Below are 19,797 nucleotides of genomic sequence, written 5' to 3' on the forward strand. Positions count from 1 at the left end.
AGTAAATATCTACACTATCTTGTAGTCTGACAAACTATTTTAAATTAATATCAGAACTTTAAGCACTTTTTTAAAAACAAAGACATCTTTATAAATTTATCTCATGTACAGCAATTTTCTGATTCACCACTTAGTTACATTTCAAACAGACACCTAAACTATTTCTATTGGTCTAAGATGATGTTCTTATTAATGCACCCAGAAAAGCTGGTTTCAGTAGCAGAAGAATTTTGAGCTCCCTCTTCCTGTCTTACACAGCCAGACATTACAAATCCTCTGCCCCTTGCTTGTAGGGTGGGGGTTGCTCAATCTGAAACCAATGCCACAAGCCAGCTTTGTGAAATTTGAAGAAAAGTAAGAGTTACCAAACATCCCAACCCTCCTTTATGAAGGCACAAATACTTAACTCATTTCTGGGCTCTTATTTATAATAAAATATTGGGCCTAATTCAAAGCTACCACATGGAAGTGTAAAGTACCACGCCCTGAATCAGCTAAGACCATCGCACTACAGAGGAGATTAATTGTCACAGGATAATTAAAGCTTTACTTCTTCCTCGCTATTCAACCCCAGCTCTGGATGTTATTTGTTTTTAGAGAGTCTATTAATAATGTGGTGGTTCTTTCTGCTAACTAAAAATAAAATATAAAAAGGCAAAAGCCACAGGACTAGGTTTCCTATGTGTACAAGCTGTGCTTGTGAATCAGGATGCAGGGGGGCTGCAAGTCATTGGCTATGGCTCCCTGATCTAGCATTGGCAAGCCCCTGCACAAGTGAGAACACCTGAGGGGCTGCTTTAACTTATGCCACTGTTGCAAAGTCCTTTAAGAACCTTGCACTAGCGTAAGAGGATAGATGTAATAGAACTCTTGTAGTATACTCCCATATTGAAGAGCACAGAAGATCCATCAACATCATAGGTACTAACAAGTTACTTACCACACAATGGCATCTAAGATATCTCACTTTTTCCAAAGGTCTAAAATAGGAAATCTCACTGTGTGGTAATACATGGTAGTGTTGCTTTTTAAATCTGTAGATTCAAGATTTTAGATCGTTGGCGTTTATACCAACTTTAAAAGGTTAAAAAGGGGATTCAAAAGAAAGGCCACAGTAAGCAAATATTTATAGCTTATACAATTGGAAGATATGCAGATTAATGAAATACTCAGTGAAAGAGCAAGATTTGTTAGCTAACTTAAATACACAATAGCATTGAACAGAGTTTTACAGCCTGTTCTGTACACACTTCCATAATTACATTTTATGGGTATTTATCTGCAGCTTTGAGAAACTCAATTAAAAAATAAATGAAGAATTTATAAGTATCAATATTGTTGCTTTAAACTGTAGCCCAAACTATGGTGATCCAGAGCCTAAGGCAAAACCCACTGAAGTGAATGGAAAGGCTATCACTGACATCACAGGGCTTTTAATCTGTGTGTCTATAGGTACAAACTACACTTTTCTAGAATACATTTTATCAGCATGGGGACAACATCAACTACACATCTTTACCCACTGCTGTAAGAAACCTAACACAGCTGTTTCAGCTTCATGGATTTCAGGGTGTGGTATGTCTTTTTTTTTTAAATAGATATTAATCCTGCAGAGAGGAAGGGGTGCAAAATTGATATACTGAAATATATTATTCTACATCCCCTGCTAGTCAGTGAGTCAGAGATGTCCAACTCTGATAATAGTTTTTATAATCTAAAAAAAAATACGTAATCTATGTACATATACAAATTATTAAATATAAATTGTACGAGTACAAGAACACTATATTAGGGATGTATATTAGGGATGTAAATAGTATGTAAAAAAGATAACAGTGTAACCAATGAAAATTCTATCAGTTAAAAGTTTAAACAGGGAACTAGAGGTGCGGGGGTGCTGCAGAACCCCCATGTTTTACGTGGGGTCCCAGCAGCCAGGACCCAGGCACGCGGGGCCAGCAGCTGAGTTTAATTGTTAACTGAAACCGATAAGCATCAAGCTTATCGGTTAACCAGTTAAACTTTTACATTCCTAGTGTGTATATATATGCTTACGCTTCAAGAAGTTGGCCATTTCCATTTTAAAATGTTATTTTGACCCTATAAAGGCTGACATGGCCACAGAGAACTCTCATTAGAGTATTCAAACCTATTTACACTTCTGTTACCAAAAAATAGAGTAAATGTATGCTACAGAGCAACAGTTTTGAGTAGTTAAAGGATTTATATAGTCAATAATCTCAACTGCTACTAAGATGTGGTTCAAAAGCATTTGACTCCTTTAAAAGCATTGTGTTGTTAACACTTATTCATGTGAGCAGGTTCTACTTTGTACCAGCTGGTGAATTACAAGTCTTTGCATTTTTTTCTTTTATTTTATGGGGGTTAAGAGTATGAGAATACAGGCAAAGCAATAAAAGGCAGATTGTCTAATAGTATATAGAACTGCCAACAGCTGTCCCCTTCCTAGACCTCACAGATCCTTAGCATTTCACTTAAAGACCTAAATGGCCCATTTCCCAAGCTCAGTTTTTATTTCTTAAGCTCTGTGACAAATGCAACAAATGAACTAAAGAGCTGTTCCATACTGACTACACTTCCACTGTGAACATTACTTAACTTTCTATAGAAAAATTATTAAAACACGTCAACCAAATAATTCTGAAGATAATACAATTTTTTTCATTATTCTTTGGTGGTTAATTCTAAAGACACCTATAAAAAGTATCTTTTTACTTGACCAAATACAAAAAAAGGCTTCAATCACGAATATACAAAAAACGATTTCCTTTTTAAAAATATGTAAGTATAAGGCTCAGTGCAAATCTTTCTTAACATTAATCATGAGAAAATGCAGTTATATATTACACAAGAGCACATAAATTCAAATAGAAATTCATTGTCTAATACAATTTTCAACAGTTTTCAATAGTCCTACTTGACGAACACTTGTTTTGCCTGACAACATATAATTATAAATTTATAATTAATTAATGGAGATATCCTATCTCCTAGAACTGGAAGGGACCTTGAAAGGTCATGGAGTCCAGCCCCCTGCCTTCACTAGCAGGACCAAATACTGATTTTGCCCCAGATCCCTAAGTGGCCCCCTCAAGGATTGAACTCACAACCCTGGGTTTAGCAGGCCAATGCTCAAACCACTGAGCTATCCCTCCCCCCTTATTGGGGGCATGGGTCTGGGGCTTGCTGCACTCCAGCGCTGTAGCCAGGAAGCAAGGTCGGGGGCCGCTCCACGCGGATCCCAGAGGCAGCGGCATAGCCCCACTCTGGCTCCTACGTGTAGGGGCAACCAGGGGGCTCCACTCTCCACACTGCCCCCGCATCTCCCATTGGCCCGGAACTGCAGCCAATAGGAGTTGCAGGGGCGGCGCCTGCAGACGGGGCAGCGCACAGAGCTGCCTGGCCATGGCTCCACATAGGAGCCAGAGTGGGGACATGGCCGCTGCTTCCACGAGCCGCTTGAGGTAAGCGCTGCCCAGAGCCTGCACTCCTGAGCCAATCCCTTGCCCCAGCCCTGATCATTCTCCCACCCTCTGAACCCCTCAATCCGAGCTGTAGCACCCTCTTGGAGCCCAAATCCCTCATCCTCAGGGCCCACACCCCCAGCCGGAGACTGCATCCCTTCCCATACTCCAACCCCACTCCGAACCCCTCGGTCCCAACTCAGAGCACCTTCCTACACCCTAAACTCCTCATCCCCAGCCCCACCCCAGAGCCTGCACCCCCAACTGGAGCGCTTACACCCCATCCATACCCTACTCCTCCACCCCAGCCTTGAGCCCCCTCCTACACCCTGAACTCCTCATTTCTGACCGCACCCTCAACCAGAGCCCGCACCCCCTCCCACAGCCCAACCCCAATTCTGTGAGCATTCACAGCCTGCCATACAATTTCTATTCCCGGATGTAGCCCTTTGGCCAAAAAATTTGCCCACCCCTGAATTAAGGCCACACAAGTGACAAAGTTATATCAACTTTTAGTGGCCAATTCTAAAACAACGTTACAGCTGCTAAGACACAATCATGCCTTTCAAAGATATAAACAGTCATAATATTAAACAGTCTCTATGGGATCAGTTACCTGTTCAGTTATCCTCATGTGGAAGTCATGGAAGTCACTGTAGCGACGATACGTTTTCCATCTCTCTTCACTAGTTGGATTTCTCCGATGTACAGTGATCGCATACAGTGCATATGTCTTGCCATGGTCATTGCATACTCCTGCCACAGCATATGGGTTATAGTCAGCATAGACTAGTTATTTAAAACAAAAATGAAGAGGGAAGAGAAACACAAACAAGGAGGAAGACGAAAAGGCACAAGAGACATGAAATGGAAACATCTGAAATGACAGACCTGGACACAAAAATGGATGCAAGCAATAAACCCTCTGTAGGTGGCATCCTCCAGAGAATCCCATATTGTGCAAGCATGAATCTTTAGCTTAGAAGAAAGTTATACAAGTTATATATATACATACATATATATACACACACACACACACACACACACACACACACACATATATATATACATACATATACATATATATATATATATATATATATATATATATATATACACACACACACACACACACACACACACACACACACACACCTCAAGCTAAGGAGTCAAGTAGCTCAAGATGAAACGCAATTACAGGCGGGATGCAGATAGTGATGCCTATAGATAAAGTTGCTTGACACTTTCCATTATAAGACCCTGTTTTCAGTTACTTATAACTTTGCCAAACTTAGACCATCTGGGTTGGAATTTTGTTTTGTTTTAAGTTTCAGCTAAAACAGCTCAGCTGAGTCTGAGTACACAGGTAGTGAAAAAATATTTTGACCATGTTAAAAAAATATCTTAAAACCATTCATCAAGAAGCTTTAGTATTGCCATGCCATGGAACAGGGACCTTAAATTTGGCAGGGGGTAGCACTTGTGTCAGGGAAGCAGTTTTTGTTATCCTCACAAAGATTCACCCAAATTTGGCTGTGTCATAAGCTTTTAGAAAAAAATCACAGTTCATACATGATCAATAGAAACCTGTTAGAGCTTGGAAGCTAACTTGTATCATTTCATGTGCTCCATCCCCTCAAAGCCCCGACAGGCCTAGTGGACTGCACATGTATCATTCCCACAGAATACGCGAGTATGCCCCATCCAGGGAATATAGGGGCTGTGCAGGACTTATCCTGCAATTGCTCCTCCCAGCTGCCAGGAGCCATTGTGGCACTGGGCACAGGAAAGACAATCTCCCTTCTCTTAGTTCCTGTGCCCTCAATGAAGGGAGGGAGAGAGGGTGGGAGGGGGCAGGGATAGGGCAGGAACTGTCCCGGGGACAGGGGCAAAAGGAGAGAGAGGGGGAAGCTGGGTGAAGAGGGGGAGAGACAGGAGCAAAAGGTCTATTACCACTAAGTACACTCCCCTGCAGAACCTGGACTTGAACGTACTATTCCCGAGTCTCAACATTTTTTTGCTGTCTAGAAAACAACTGTGAAACTGGCAAATCGTGCATCTCCAACCCACTTTAGTAACAGGTACACACAAGACAACAGCATTCTACTGCTACCGGTTATCCCATTATCCCAAGTGTTAGAGAACAGTGTGGTGGATCTAAAGATTCCAACATTGTTGAAGGCCCATACGAGGGTCAATATGTTTCCACATAATGATGTTTCTTTTTACAATTTTTAAAATTAGAAAATTAGATTAAAAAAATTTACGAAAAATGTTCGGGTTGCAAAAAGTCAAGCACTCAAAAGCAACAAAATATCAGAATTACGGTTACCCCTGCAACTTTAATTTTGCCTCCTTATGTATATGTATTATGATAAAGTCTTTAATTACATGATTACATGCTATTTATTTCACAGGACTGCTGCCTCATTCAATGAGCAAAAAGGATGTGCTTACTGAATGGGAAACTCTTCAATATTTTCTTTTATCCTCATCATTCAGTGTGTAGCATTATTTACTGCATGCTATCCAAACCCTTCTCTGAATACAGAAATATTAATTTCCTCATGGGAAATTCTTTCATCATAATGTCTTAATTGTGAATTTATTTTCACTACAACCCTGTGAAATAAGGAGGTATTATTACCATTTTATAAACAGGGAACTGAGGCACTGAGATTAAAGCCAATATTGTCAGAAGTGTCAACTAATTTTGGGTGCTCTACTTGAGAAACCTTATTTGACATTTTATAGAAATGCATATGTTCAGGACAGAGCTTCTATTGACCTCAGCTGCAGTTATGAGTACTCAGGTTTTAGAAGGTTGAGTTTTGCTGAACTTGATATTCTGAAAGAGCACAACCTATCACCCAGCAATCTTAACTCTCTGTTAACGATGTTTTCTGCCATTGAATTTACTAGCTTTTTAAACAGAAAGAGAAATGTTTGTTGGTAGGAGTCAGTGGTCATTTAAGCAGCTGTAGTTCTCACTTAGTTTGTAGCAGATATGCTACTGTGGCGAGATAATAATAAAAAATTCTTAGCTTTAATATTACTCCGGAGGGAATTCTGTGCCAAAAATATAAAAAATTCTGCACACAATATTTTAAAGTTCTGCAAAATTCTGCAAATTTTATTTGTCAATAAATAACTGTGGAGGCTCTGGCATGGCAGTGGGAAGCCCAGAACTCCATGTCAAGCACACTAGGCAGGCAGGCTCAGCACAGCAGGATCCAAGTGTGGAGGGGCTTAGTGTGGGGAGACCCAGGTGTGGCGTGATAGGGTTCTGTGTGGGGCTATCTGGGTGCAGTTTGATGGAAGGTGCAGGGAATCTGAATGAATAGGGGCTCGTTGAGGTGTGGGTTCTGAGTGCAGAGGCAATGAAACTCTGCAGGGGGGTCCAGGTGAAGGTGGTTGGGGCTCAGCAGGGATAGTCTGGGTTTGGAGGGCTCAGCGAGGACAGGGGTGTCCGGGTGCGTGTCTGGATGCTGGCTTGCTGGGGCTCAGTGGGGTGGAAGGAGCGAGTCACAGTGGTCCAGGTGGTGTGGGGCTTGTTGGGGAGGAGGGGAGTTTGAGTGCGGGGTTCAGTGGGGGGGGTGGGTGCAGGGGGTGAGGATTGGCAGGGTGATCTGGGCATGAGGTGGGTCCAGATGCATGGGAGTTGGGTGGATGGGGGAATAGCTCTGTACAGTGACCCCTCCCCCCGATGGCTGAGGAGTGATGGGGACAGGGGGCATGGAGCTTCCTGCAGCTGGAGAGGTTTCTGGGGTGGGTCTGACTCAGCCCTGGTCACTCCTTGCGGAGGAAGAGGAACTCCCGTCCTCCCCAGCCCAGCTGGGACTAGCAGCTGAGGCTGGCATAGGGCAGGAGCCACTGGCTGGGGCGCCCCATCCCCTCCTCTCCCCTCCCCCCAGTGATTTACTTCTCCGCTGGCTGCTCTGGATACCTGAAACAACACACCTGCGCTGTTGAGAAGTGGTACATGACTGCTTTTGCGGCTTCCTTTGCTTCCCCATCAGAAAATCATTTTTCTGCAGGGAAGCAAAGAAATCTGTGGAGCACAAGAATTCTGCGCACGTGCAGTGAGACAGAATTCCCCTGGGAGTAATTTAATATAGTGATTTTCATGAGTATGTCACAAAGAATTTTACATCATTATCCCCATTTTACAGATGGGAAACAAAGGCAGAGAGGCGAAATGACTTGTCCTAGGTCATCCAGCAGGTCAGTGACAAAGCTAGTAATAGTCCCAGTTCACACTGTTGCTATGTGATTCCTCAATACTCCTCCCCCATCCTGTACATTTTGTTTGAGTGAAAAAGGGATAATGGTTATGCTTTGAAATGTTTGCAATGTGTAATCGTTAACAAGAACGGTGAGAGAAATCTCATCCATAGTTTATGTCCCAAAACCTTGACAGTTTTATTACATGGCAGTTACAATAACTTTAAGCAACTGAGAGAAGACTGATGTGTGTCTCCTTCTAAATCTCCTCCCCCACCATGCACCCCATCCTCAATTCCAGTTCACCTTTCCATCTAATTAAGTAGTTGGCACTCTAGAACAGGGGTGGGCAAACTACAGCCCAAGGGCTGGATCAGGCCCCTCAGGGCTTTGGATCCGGCCTGCGGGATTGCCACCCCCGTGGCACCACAGGCCCCTCACCGCTCCCAGAAGAGGCTGGCACTACGTCCCTGTGGCCCCTGAGGGAGGGGAGGCCAGAGGGCTCTGCACACTGCCCTTGCCTGTGGGAACCTCCCCCGAAGCTCCCATTGGCTAGGGCCCTGCCCTGGCCCCGGTGCACGCCGCTGCCACCCCAGAGCCACTCCAGATAACTGGCACAGAGCCGAACCCCTCCTGCACCCCGCACTCCAGCTCCCTGCCCTGATCCCCCTGCTGCACCTCACACCCCTCCCACACCCCAACCCTCTGCCCTGAGCCCCCTCATACACCCCGCACCCCTCCTCTGCTCCAACCCCTTGCCCTGAGCCCCTTCCTGCACAATGCACCCCCTCCCACACCTCACACTCCCCAACCCCCTGCCCCAGCCCTACATTCATGGCTCTGCATGCAATTTCCCCAACCAGATGTGGCCCTCGGGCCAAAAAGTTTGCCCACCCCTGCTCTAGAAGCTATTACCATTTAAGAAGTTCCTCCTTGCTGTCCCCTTCCCTATGCTACTGTGTACACACATTAGAGAGAGCAGTTTACTGGAGGGCCGCAAGCTACCTTGGCTACGTGGCCTGAGCTGCACACAGAGGTAGGCCCCTCACTCCCACTGACTATCCAGACCCCAGCTCACAGAGGTGGGGCAAGGAGAACTGCTGACACCCCCAAGAGGTTAAGTTCCCCCATATTGAGGCTCACATGTGGGAACTGGGAGTGGGGTGGGGGGGGGGGTCAGATCCCCTCTGTGTGGGCTAGGGCCTCCAAGATCGTGACACACTCAACGGCAGTCAGAGGGGCTCCGACCACCCCAAGTGATACTGACCCCCAGATCCTGGCACACATGGGAGGGGAATGTCAGGTTGACAACTGCCCCATCCCTATTCTCCCCAAGCCACCCCACTCACCCTCACATTCTCACTTCCCAGTGTCCCAATGCCCCCCATAATCCCTCTCTCCTTGCTACACTCTAACTACTTTCCCCCCATTCCCCAAAACTCTTCCACCCCTTCACTTTCCCCTCCCAGCAAATATTTGCATATGTAATTTATTTTTGTTTCAAAAACAGTTTCAGCATCTTCTGAATATCCTGCTGTACTTTGACTACATTTCCTCAAAACAAAAACTTTGATCGAACCAGATGCCTGCTTTAATAATTTAAGATTTCTGCCAATGGTTAGATTTGAACTCTCAGTGCCTGGTTTGATGGTTGGAACGTTCCCCTTTGAGCCATTCAGTACCCGTGACTCAGGCATTAACAAGTTAATTAGCTTTGCTCTCTCTGCATGCACAGCATAATCTTTGTGGTGGGCCACCAAGCACTTATATAGCTGACATGTTCAAGAACCAAACTCTTTGGGTAATAATGTTGTAATTTGATTTCCCCCGAATGGCTAAGTGTGGCATGCACTATGTTGGAGTAACTCAAGTGTTTGGAGACCTAGTTTATCTCTATCCGTGCACAAAAAATCATCACTAAAACATGACCACTTTAAGAAAAAATGTTTTTTTCAGGAGGCTGTACCTCAGGAACTCCCTATTCAAATGGCTTCCAAACTGGATCACTGACCAATCCCTGTTCTCCCCATGAGGAAAACAAAATCTCAAGGCAATCTCAGTAACTGTGAGGATTTTAGAGCACTTAGAGAAGTCAAGAGCTGGTGTTCTGGTATACTAAAAGGGGAGTTTCACTAAAGTCTACATAGGCACATAGAAAAACTTCCCAACCCAATAACCAAATCTAAAAGGCATACAAAAATACAAACTTGTCATCTCTGGTTTTAAAGATATCTCACTGCAAAAGTTTTAGTATCCATATAGTGAAACCGTCAAATGCACTGAGGGAACTGTTGTCTGCAATAATGGCCAAGAAAGAATAAAATACTAACAGTTTTCCTAATAGCACCCTGATACCAGGCCAAAAATCAAATATTAGTATTGTAATAAGATCAAATGAAGAAACAATGACAATCTTATCGCTGTAGCATAACTTGAACAGAAGATATGACGTATTTGACACCATTAAAGAGCAATCCTATTGAACACCTACATTTTAATTGTAACAGCAATTAAACTTTCTTTAATTTTTGAAGAGCTGATATGAGAACCATTCTTAACGCTTACTGCAGCATAAGATTTAGCTCATTCTCTAGCTGTGAAAGTCTGTCTCACTTAATCTTTACAGCAAGATTGCTGAAGATATTATAGTACAGAAGAGAATACTTAAGAACAGGATTTGCTTGACTGAAAAAGAGAACTGCTAGAAGTAGATAAATTAAATTTTAAAATCAAATCAAATCGAGAGTAGTAAGGTACATTAGTCAAGTGAATTAAAATTAATGGATGATCTTCTAATTATTAGTGGTAGAGAGACTTTGAAATGTATGATATGCTGCATAACTAAGTCTCCCATTTTAGTACATTAGGTGCACTGTCTACAATTACAATATGAATTTGATGAGGCTCTGGATTACAATGATTTCATCAGCAACAAACATGAAAACAAACGTTTAAGACACAGAAAGGAAAGAGAAAGGATTAGGATTTAAGGGGGCCTATAATTAGTTCACTAACATTAGAACACTAGAATTAAAATAAATGTATATTAAATGACAGAAGCTCAAAAACAACAGAGGAAAAAGAGAAGTAAGCATCACTACAATAAAGTCACTTACCAGTATCTGAAATGTATGCATGTAGTTGTGCTGACTCGTCAGAAGAGACATTTGAAAGGTCATCTAAGGACTGGAGGAAATAAAAAGATCATAGGTATATCCCTCTATTTGGAAAGAGATTTTGCTTATTCACCTACTTATTTAATTTTAAAGCACTTAATTCACAGTTTTGAATGGAACAGTTTTATAAACATAAATAGTATTAAAATTATAAATATTTCCAATATCTGACAACTACAATTTCTGTTTTTATGTTGAGCCCCTATTTAAGAAGTTTCACTTCTACTAATTTCTATTAGATCTTCGCTATCTTTAAAAAAAGACCACAAAAAAAAAAAAAAAAAAAAAAAAACCCTCACAATTTGATGACTACCACCACCACATTTGTCACACCTTCATCTACTAGCCTTATTCCTGGCCAAAAACAACAACAACACAGATTTAGGTTTTGATCTGATAAGGCTCCGAGTCTGTCACGGAGGCCACAGATTTCATGACTTTCTGGGACCTCCGTAACTTCTGCAGCTTGCTGGTGCGCCTGACTCTAGGTCCAGCTGTACTGCCCCCCAGAGCTAGCTGTACTGCCCCCGTCCCAGAGCCACCACCCACAAACAACAGCGGGCGCCCTGGAGCACTCAACCCAGCACCAACGGGTGCCCCGGAGCCCCCCAGAACGCCCAAGACTTAGTCATGGGTATACAATGCAATCCATGGACAGGTCATGGGGCAGTGAATTTTTGTTTATTGCCCATGACCTGTCCATGACTTTACTAAAAATACCCATTAAATCTTAGCCTTATATCTGATCTACATGTACCCTCTTTTTATAGAGCATTTGCAAATGCAAAATAATATTATAGACATAGTAGATATTGGTATCAAGAATTAATAAATGTTATATACTGTTGCTTCACATGATTGCACTACTCTCTTCTATCAAAATAAGTAAAAAATATTACATAAGTTGATGAACTGTGTAGTGAGTCGGTGTGGCTCCCCTCCTGCCCAGAAGAGGGAGCCCACGTGCAGACCCCAGAGTGGGTGGGACCACCACCGCCTGTCCACGCCCCCCGGAAGTCAAGGGGCGGGACAGGAAGTATAAAGGCCGGCCGCCAGAGCTCAGTCGGCGGCCAGCCACCACAGGGAGCAGACGTGCGGCCGGGAGCTCCCGGCCAGGAGACCGTCGAAGACCGAGGCCTGGACCCTAGCTGGCCTGAGCTACCCCGGGCCCGCTACGAGGAGGAGCCGCCGGAGCCCGTTCACGCCCGACACTGGGAGAATCCCTGGGAACCCCATCCCACCAACCCGGAGGGCGAGACTGCACCCGAACCCCTTCGCCCCTGCTGTTACCCAGAGGAGCCGCCCGAGGACCGTTGGCCTGACTTCCCGGCAGAGCTACCGGACCTGCCACCGAGCCCTGGCCGAGAGGAGCCCATGCAGATGGACCGGCCTGAGCCCGGCGCGACGAACGAGGTAGGCTCTGAGGGGGATCACGGAAGTGGCCCGGGGGTAGCCGACCCCGGTCCGGCTGCAACTGAATGTGAGCCAATGTCAGTGTGTTGCGGTCTGGATACCCCACTGACCAGCAGCGGCAGTAACCGCTGCTAGGGCCCCGGGCTGGAACGCAGTGGAGTGGGTGGGCCTGCGTTCCCCCCTGCCACCCCCGCTCACGGGTGGCAGGCATCCCCCTCACCCAACACTCGGCTACAGAAAGCCTAGGCGTGCCTTGCCTGGGCTCTGAACTAGTTGCTCGCTCAGCCCCTGCAAATAAGGGCCTGAGCTTACCTGTGTTTGCCCCGCCCTGATCCAGGGCCTGGGCTCTGAACTAGTTGCTCGCTCAGCCCCTGCAAATAAGGGCCTGAGCTTACCTGTGTTTGCCCCGCCCTGATCCAGGGCCTGGGCTTTGAACTATTTGCTCGCTCAGCTCCCTGCAAACAAGGGCCTGAGCCTAACTGTGTTTGCCCCGCCCTGATCCAGGGCCTGGGCTTTGAAGTAGTTGCCCGCTCAGCCCCTGCAAACAAGGGCCTGAGCTTACCTGTGTTTGCCCCGCCCTGATCCAGGGTCTGGGCTTCTGAACTGCTTGCTGACTCAGCTCCCTGCAAACAAGGGCCTGAGCTTAACTGTGTTTGCCCCGCCCTGATCTAGGGCCTGGGCTCTGAACTGTTTGCTCGCTCAACCCCTACAGTCAAGGGCCTGAGCTTTACTGTGGTCGCTCCGGCCCTGCACCAAAGAGCCGGAGCTTCGGGACTAACTGACTGCTTGTTCCCACAGTAGTGAGTCGGTGTGGCTCCCCTCCTGCCGGAAGGGTCGAGCCCCGGCTAGGACCTATTACAAACTGGATGAAAGAACTACATCCTTTTAATTGAACTAAGAGTAGACAAAATATTCCTCAGCAAGAGATTTTGCCCTTATGTCATATGTAGGAGTACACTGTCAGTTGGGTTGATGCCTTGTCTCCCAGTTCACAATCTGTGACCCACAAAAGTGCCCATGTGTATTGGGGTATGCAACCCACAATGATTAGTAGCTTGGGACCCATCTGGCTTTGCAAGCATTGGGTGAGGCCAGATGGGTCCCAAGCTACTAATCAGGCTGCAAGCCAGGGAGCTAATTGAGGAGGAATGGGCTCACCTGGGCAGGAACTGGCAGGGCCTGTAGAAAGCCAGGTAGCTAGCAAGAGGGTAGAGATTGGCAGCTAGGGAAGGGCAGTTACTCTCTGGAAAGGGGGAAGAGTGTATGAGTCTGCAGGAAGGCAGGCTGCACAGACTCTCTGAGAGGAGGGAGTGGAGAAGCTGGCAAACCCAGAGAAAGGGAGAACCAGTTAAGTAGAAAAGCCCAGGGAAACAGCAGCAAGGTCAAAGGCAGTTCAGGCCTAGGCTGCATGTTATCAGGTCCCTGGACTGGAACCCAATGTAGTGGGTGGGCCTGGGTTCCCTTACCAGCCACTGGGTAGTGGCTCAGGGTGCTGGAGACACCAGACAATTGGTCTGGAAAGATTGTGATTTCCTTAGAAGGGGAAGGAAATAGTGACCTGACTGGAGGACCAAGCCATAGACCTGAAGCGGCAATACCGAGCGTGTGAGAGGACACATACAGAGAGAAGATGATGGATGAAGAGACTACAGAGGAGGGCGCAGCACAAGACAGAGCTAGTTGTCAGAGCAACCAGCAGGAGGCATCATGAATGGAGAGGGAACCCCATCACACCATGTTTTCATTAAGAACACATTTTACAGCTATTTGATATTATTAATTACCCAGTTAACTTATTTGTTCTTGGATAGATTTCTAATGAACTAGATTTGGGGCTGCAAATTATCGGCAAGTGCAAAAAGTGTGGGGACAATTGTGTTCACAAGAAGAGAAACAAAAAAGAAAACATGTTAAGTTTTAATGTTACTGTATTTTTTAAAAATACGGAAGACAGAAACAGTACATTAAAGGTATTTACATGTACTGATGTCTAAAGGTGGCAAGGATACCATGTCCAGATTTTCCAATCCCTAACTAATAAATGTGCACATTAGGTGTACATATGTAAGTGCATATTATTCATCTATACAAACCAATAACCAGTTAAACTTCTGAACAGCTTTATGTGTGCACAGATATCTAGTTTATGTTCACAACTGTATATTTCTAGCTTTGAAACCTGATTCAGTTCCATTAAGCTAATATTTGTGCAATTTTTATAGGCACAAGAGCATACACCTCTGGAAGAGATATGATGTGAAAAAACACCACTACCACCACCAGTGTAAATTCTATATTATGGACCCATTTAGATAATATCTGTATAACAATTTGCAGTACATGCACAATAACTATTTATCAATGGTTCTGTACATCATCTCAAATCATTAGACTACATTTCAATATATCAGGTAAGATTCATCTACAATATAAATCAACTGCAAAAAGTTAAGATACATCAGTATTGTATTTTAAAATTATCTTAAACATAAGGTACAAAAATATACTTTGCTCTAACCATCTAGAATCTAAAACAACTGATTTACAAAAATTAGCTCTTAGGCTGAGATTGTCCTCCAAATAAGTCTGAAATACATTCTTATGATCAAGTTATAAATTGCTAAAAACGTAGTTTTATAGTGGAAATGGTAGCAACCACTTAACTAGTTTGGCCATGCTGGGAAGTGCATTGATGAATGAGTAAACCGAACACATTATGGTTACTCTATGATTATTTACCACAATAGGTAAGAAGGTGTGGGGGTGTTGGGTTTTTTTTTATTTGGGTTTTTTGTTAGAGATATTAGGACATTTAAAATTAGAAATAGTTTTACATAAAAACGTTTTATACAAATTACATTTAGTGAAGCACAAATTAATCCAAATGCAAAAAAATATTTTGTCATCAAGACAGTTAATGTATTGCCGTGAGCTACAAAATATTGCAAGTCAGCAACCTTAGAAATAACTTTTTTCCTATTCATAGATTGTTCTGCTTTATGTAACTAAGTGACACAAGGGAGCTGTATTATTTGAGTAGACATATTCCACGCATGGAACTCAGCCAGAAAAAAAAAATCCACTGGTATTCAAACACCTGCACAAGCATTGCAAACCAGAAATAGCATTAAATGTTACAAACCTAAGAAAGTAAAAAGTTCCTCCACATATGCAGACCTTTTTTATAACAGCATATCCCACCACTAACATGTCCTTGACACACTGTGAGCAAATCATTTTTACAATGAGATTATGAAATGTGGTAATCAAAGAGTAAATTATATTTTAAAAGTTTAATACCGAATTCACAAACATGCAGATAATACATAATTGTGTAACTATCAAGGTTTTATACCTGCTTTAGTTTGGGGTGGCCGCACTAATTATGGTTGGGGAAGCTATGATTAAGTTATGCAGGTAAGCACCAAGACTAATAAATCCACCATTCCTTACCCCCATCAAATATTCAGGATTTGCCAATATTAATAAAATAATACCACCACTACCACACAGAAAAACTATTGAGGAAATTTATTTTTTTTAAAGAATCAATATAGAAATCATAGTTGTGTGAAATTTTATAACCTACACTGTACTTGCTACAGTAAAATTACTTCAGCTGGATTATTTTTCTCTAGTTTTTATTTTATGTGTTTGATATCGATTATATATAGACCATTTCCTTTTAACAGTTGATTAGTCAGTTTCCCCTGTTTTTGTGTGTTTTACATAACAGATGAGAAGAAAAAGAAAATATGATTGCAAAACCACAAAAATTGGCAGGGGAACTCCAAGATACATGTAGAATGATAAACTACTTTCAATTCATTTTTTAAAACTGACTAGCTGTCAAGTTAATTGTGAGGACTAGCGTTTGTATCCCTCTGCCTTTATAGCCAGGTAACTAGGTTATGATGAATCACACTGTAGAGACTCAGAGTCAAAAACTTCCCTAAAGAACAACCTAGAACATTTGCTAGCCATGAAAAGTAATGCCTTCAAATTCAGATTTCAGACCTTTCTAGACTTGAAGTAAGGGCTGAGCCCCAGTGTATAAGGTTCCCATCTCTTTTCTTGAGAACAGAGATGGGCTTCAAAGGCCTGGTCCACACTAATCCCCCACTTCGAACTAAGGTACGCAATTATTAACGTAGCTGAATTCGAAGTACCTTAGCTCGAACTTACCACGGGTCCAGACGCGGGAGGCAGGCTCCCCCGTTGATGCCGCATACTCCTCTCACCGAGCTGGAGTACCGGCGTTGACGGCGAGCACTTCCGAGATCGATCTGGGATCGATTTATCGTGTCTAGACAAGACGCGATAAATTGATCCCAGAAGATCGATTGCTTACCGCCGGACCCGGAGGTAAGTGTAGACCTACCCAAAGTCACCACACTTACGTACAGAAAACGGTCATAGGAGCACAGCTGAATCTTGCTTGGGCCTCAGCCAGCTGTAATTTAGGGGAACACACAGAGAGGAAAAGGAGGAAGCATACTTGGGCAGGCTGATTTTTTTTTTAAATGGCTGTGGAATGTGCTTAGGGATTTGGAATGTTAGAATAAGTCCTGTTGGAAAAAATTAGTCGCAAAAGGGCAGGTAAGGGGCTCAAAAGTGTATGATAAACAAGTTTATCACATAACTATTACCTTCACATATGTGTTTCAAAGTAGCAGCCATGTTAGTCTGTATCCGCAAAAAGAACAGGAGTACTTGTGGCACCTTAGAGACTAACAAATTTATTTCAGCATAAGCTTTCGTGTGCTGCAGCTTAGAACACATACAAACTTTATGGCTACAAATATTTATTAAAAATTACAGAGGAGTCAAATAATTGAACTGGTTCTTCAGTTCTGATTAGCTATTTCAAAACTTTTATTCTAAAAGGAAACTACTGAAATCTGCAAGATTGATATTTATATATTTTGAACAATTATTTGTATAACTAATGTAAATCAGAATTTAGAATTTCATTTACAAACTTCTAAATTTGTTCAAGCCATATCTTGAAAGCTAATCATCTCTAGCAACCTTACAATTTCATAGGTGTATTATTTTTCAGAAAGTTATTCCTTGTAGATTTGCATGGTTTCAAGGTGCTCCATCAATGTAAAAGGTATTTCCTTTTCACCTAATCTCATACCTACTTAAGAAATCATTTAGGAATGAACGTATGTTTCTACATAAATTAAAATAATTGTAGATGAATGTGTCCCATTTCCATGAGAGACAGAATAATAAATTGTACATGTTTTAAAACACAGGGAAAGGGCTGAAAAGTAAATCTGTATTCTGTGGATAAATGAACAGTTTTAGGTTTGCTTAATCAGTTCAACAGGAATGTAGGCTTATGTTTTCAGAAAAGCAACTGCAGTAAAATCAAAACCCTCATGTCTACATACTTTAAACTATTTTATAAGGCTTCTATAATGTTGAAAAAAGCCCAAGGCACTTACCAAATTTATGCTGCTTGTAGGGGACCCATTAAAAGATTCTGCAGGAAAAAAATCAATTTAGAATTCAGAAAATACTTTCTAAACTGTTGCTGCATCTAAGAGTCATGCAATAGAAATAAAATGATCTCAGCTGAAACACAACAAAACGTTAAAGAAAAATAAATAATTTGTGGCACACACCCAATTCCAAGTGTCTAAGCTCCTAAAGGTTCCAACCACAACATCTAAATGAAAATGTGTGTGCACCTGCAGCTAGAAAAGAACAGAGTATTCATACACTACAGAACAATTTGTGATTTTAGGTTCAGGGTATCACATGGAGTCATCATAGATGCTCAAGCATTAAAAGTGCAAATATGAAAGTAACCTTACGTTTGACTAAAATCCCTATATATTTTACATTAACTATTGAATTTAGTCTCCAAACATAACATACTAACTTTACTTGGGACAACAGAGCTGCTTTTCTCTACAAACAGTTAGTGCATGACCAGTTGCGTTGTAAAACTACCTTGCACTAGCCTGCTGCATGCTAATTGTCCAATTGGACCTTGCTACCACACACTAAAAGTTCTGTTTTGAAATGGCAGTAGATCAAATGGCAGCAGGCTATGGTAGATTTACACCCCAGCTTATCACTCACTAATTGTTTGTATAGTCAAGCCCTCAGTGACTTGCCCAAGGTCTCAAAAGGAAGTCTGTGGTTGAGCCAGGAACCAAACCTTAGTCTCCCATGTTCCAGTCCAGTTCCCTATGCATCTGGCCATCATTCTTACAAGGGTAGCACAAAGCAAGGAAACAGCTTGCTGGGGGGCTGAAGGCTATCCTTTAAGTCCCCAATTTCCCGATCCATTCCTCCCAACCCCCATCCTCCCATATGCTCACAAACCCAGGTCAGCTCCCCAGGTACACCATACAACAGCACATAGAAGTACTGGCAGGGGTGGGGGATGCAGAGAGAAACTTTGCTCAACTATCCAGTAGTTGCTCAGGACAGATCTACACTTACATGTAGCAGCACTGCTGCACCGCTGTAGCGCTTCAGTGAAGATGCCACTGTGCTGATAGGAGAGCTTCTCCCATCAGCGTAATTACTCCACCTCTGCGAGAGGCAGTAATTATGTCTCCCAATGATATAGCGCTGTCTACGCCGGGGGTTAGGTTGGTATAATTTCATCGCTTCTGGGTGTGGATTTTTCACAACATTGAGCAACATAATTATACCAATGTAAGTTTGTAGTGTAGACCTGACCTCAGAATTCCTCTTCCCTTTTCATCCTTTACCTGTCACCCAACATAAAGCACCACTTCCCCCTCTTCATACATAAAGCCGAAATTCCCCCATTCCTCACTTACCTGCCATCCCCTCTCCCCACACACACATCATCACACCCTCTCTATAGCCACCCTTTGGCATACACATTTGTGGTTGGTTATATGTTAGAAGTGCAAGGGATTTTATCATGAACATAAATAGCCAAACGCACTTGGATTCGTGTGATGTTTGGTTGTTATGGCATGTGTTTGAAAATTGCATTAACCTGCTATTTATTTCATGTAAAAACTATGTTTGCTTAAAGTTTCTCAGTGCACATCCCATCAACAAAGGATTTTGTTTGGGGCTAGCATACACACAAAGGAAGTCCCACACTCATGTCTACAAGGAAATGTTAGCTCTTCTTTACTTTGTTATTCTTGCCTCATCATAAAAGGACAAAAAAGCCACCTTGTTTGTACCATGAGAAAGCCACGAATTGGCTTTCATTATGAAATATCTGGACAAACAGTCGGCTAGCAGCAAAAACCAAACATGGAATGTGATTCAATGAATGCCAAAACAATATCAGGACATCAGTTAAAGGAAATTTCTGTAATCTATTCATCATTCTAGAGCCTACAAAGAAACAAAGATTTTAAAATAAAGAATTTTATTCTGGAACCATAGAAAAAATGGTATTGTCCAATTTCTCTCATGAATGGAACTAAGATGTGGTAATCAATTTTATCACTATTTTTTATTAATACAAAATAATGAGAAATATC

The 19,797-nt window shown here is 42.8% G+C and overlaps 1 protein-coding gene across 34 annotated transcripts in view; it reads right to left on the bottom strand.

Moving 5' to 3' along the window:
• The window catches only part of SNX13 (sorting nexin 13), a 153,808-nt gene that overhangs the window by 28,906 nt on the left and 105,105 nt on the right, over positions 1 to 19,797 (bottom strand). For 22 of the 34 annotated variants that reach the window (XM_065583229.1, XM_065583221.1, XM_065583232.1 and 19 more), the window contains 3 exons: positions 17,755 to 17,792; positions 10,826 to 10,895; positions 4,102 to 4,241 (listed from right to left, as the gene is read on the bottom strand). In XM_065583229.1, coding sequence (XP_065439301.1) covers positions 4,102 to 4,241; positions 10,826 to 10,895; positions 17,755 to 17,792 — 248 coding nt within the window. Of the gene's footprint in view, positions 1 to 4,101; positions 4,275 to 10,825; positions 10,896 to 17,754; positions 17,793 to 19,797 lie in introns of all 34 variants that reach the window. The other 12 variants (XM_042856479.2, XM_065583239.1, XM_065583223.1 and 9 more) reach the window with 1 other exon arrangement.

The sequence above is a fragment of the Chrysemys picta genome, chromosome 2 (assembly GCF_011386835.1).
Source record: "Chrysemys picta bellii isolate R12L10 chromosome 2, ASM1138683v2, whole genome shotgun sequence".
In the NCBI taxonomy this organism is placed as follows: Eukaryota; Metazoa; Chordata; order Testudines; family Emydidae; genus Chrysemys; species Chrysemys picta.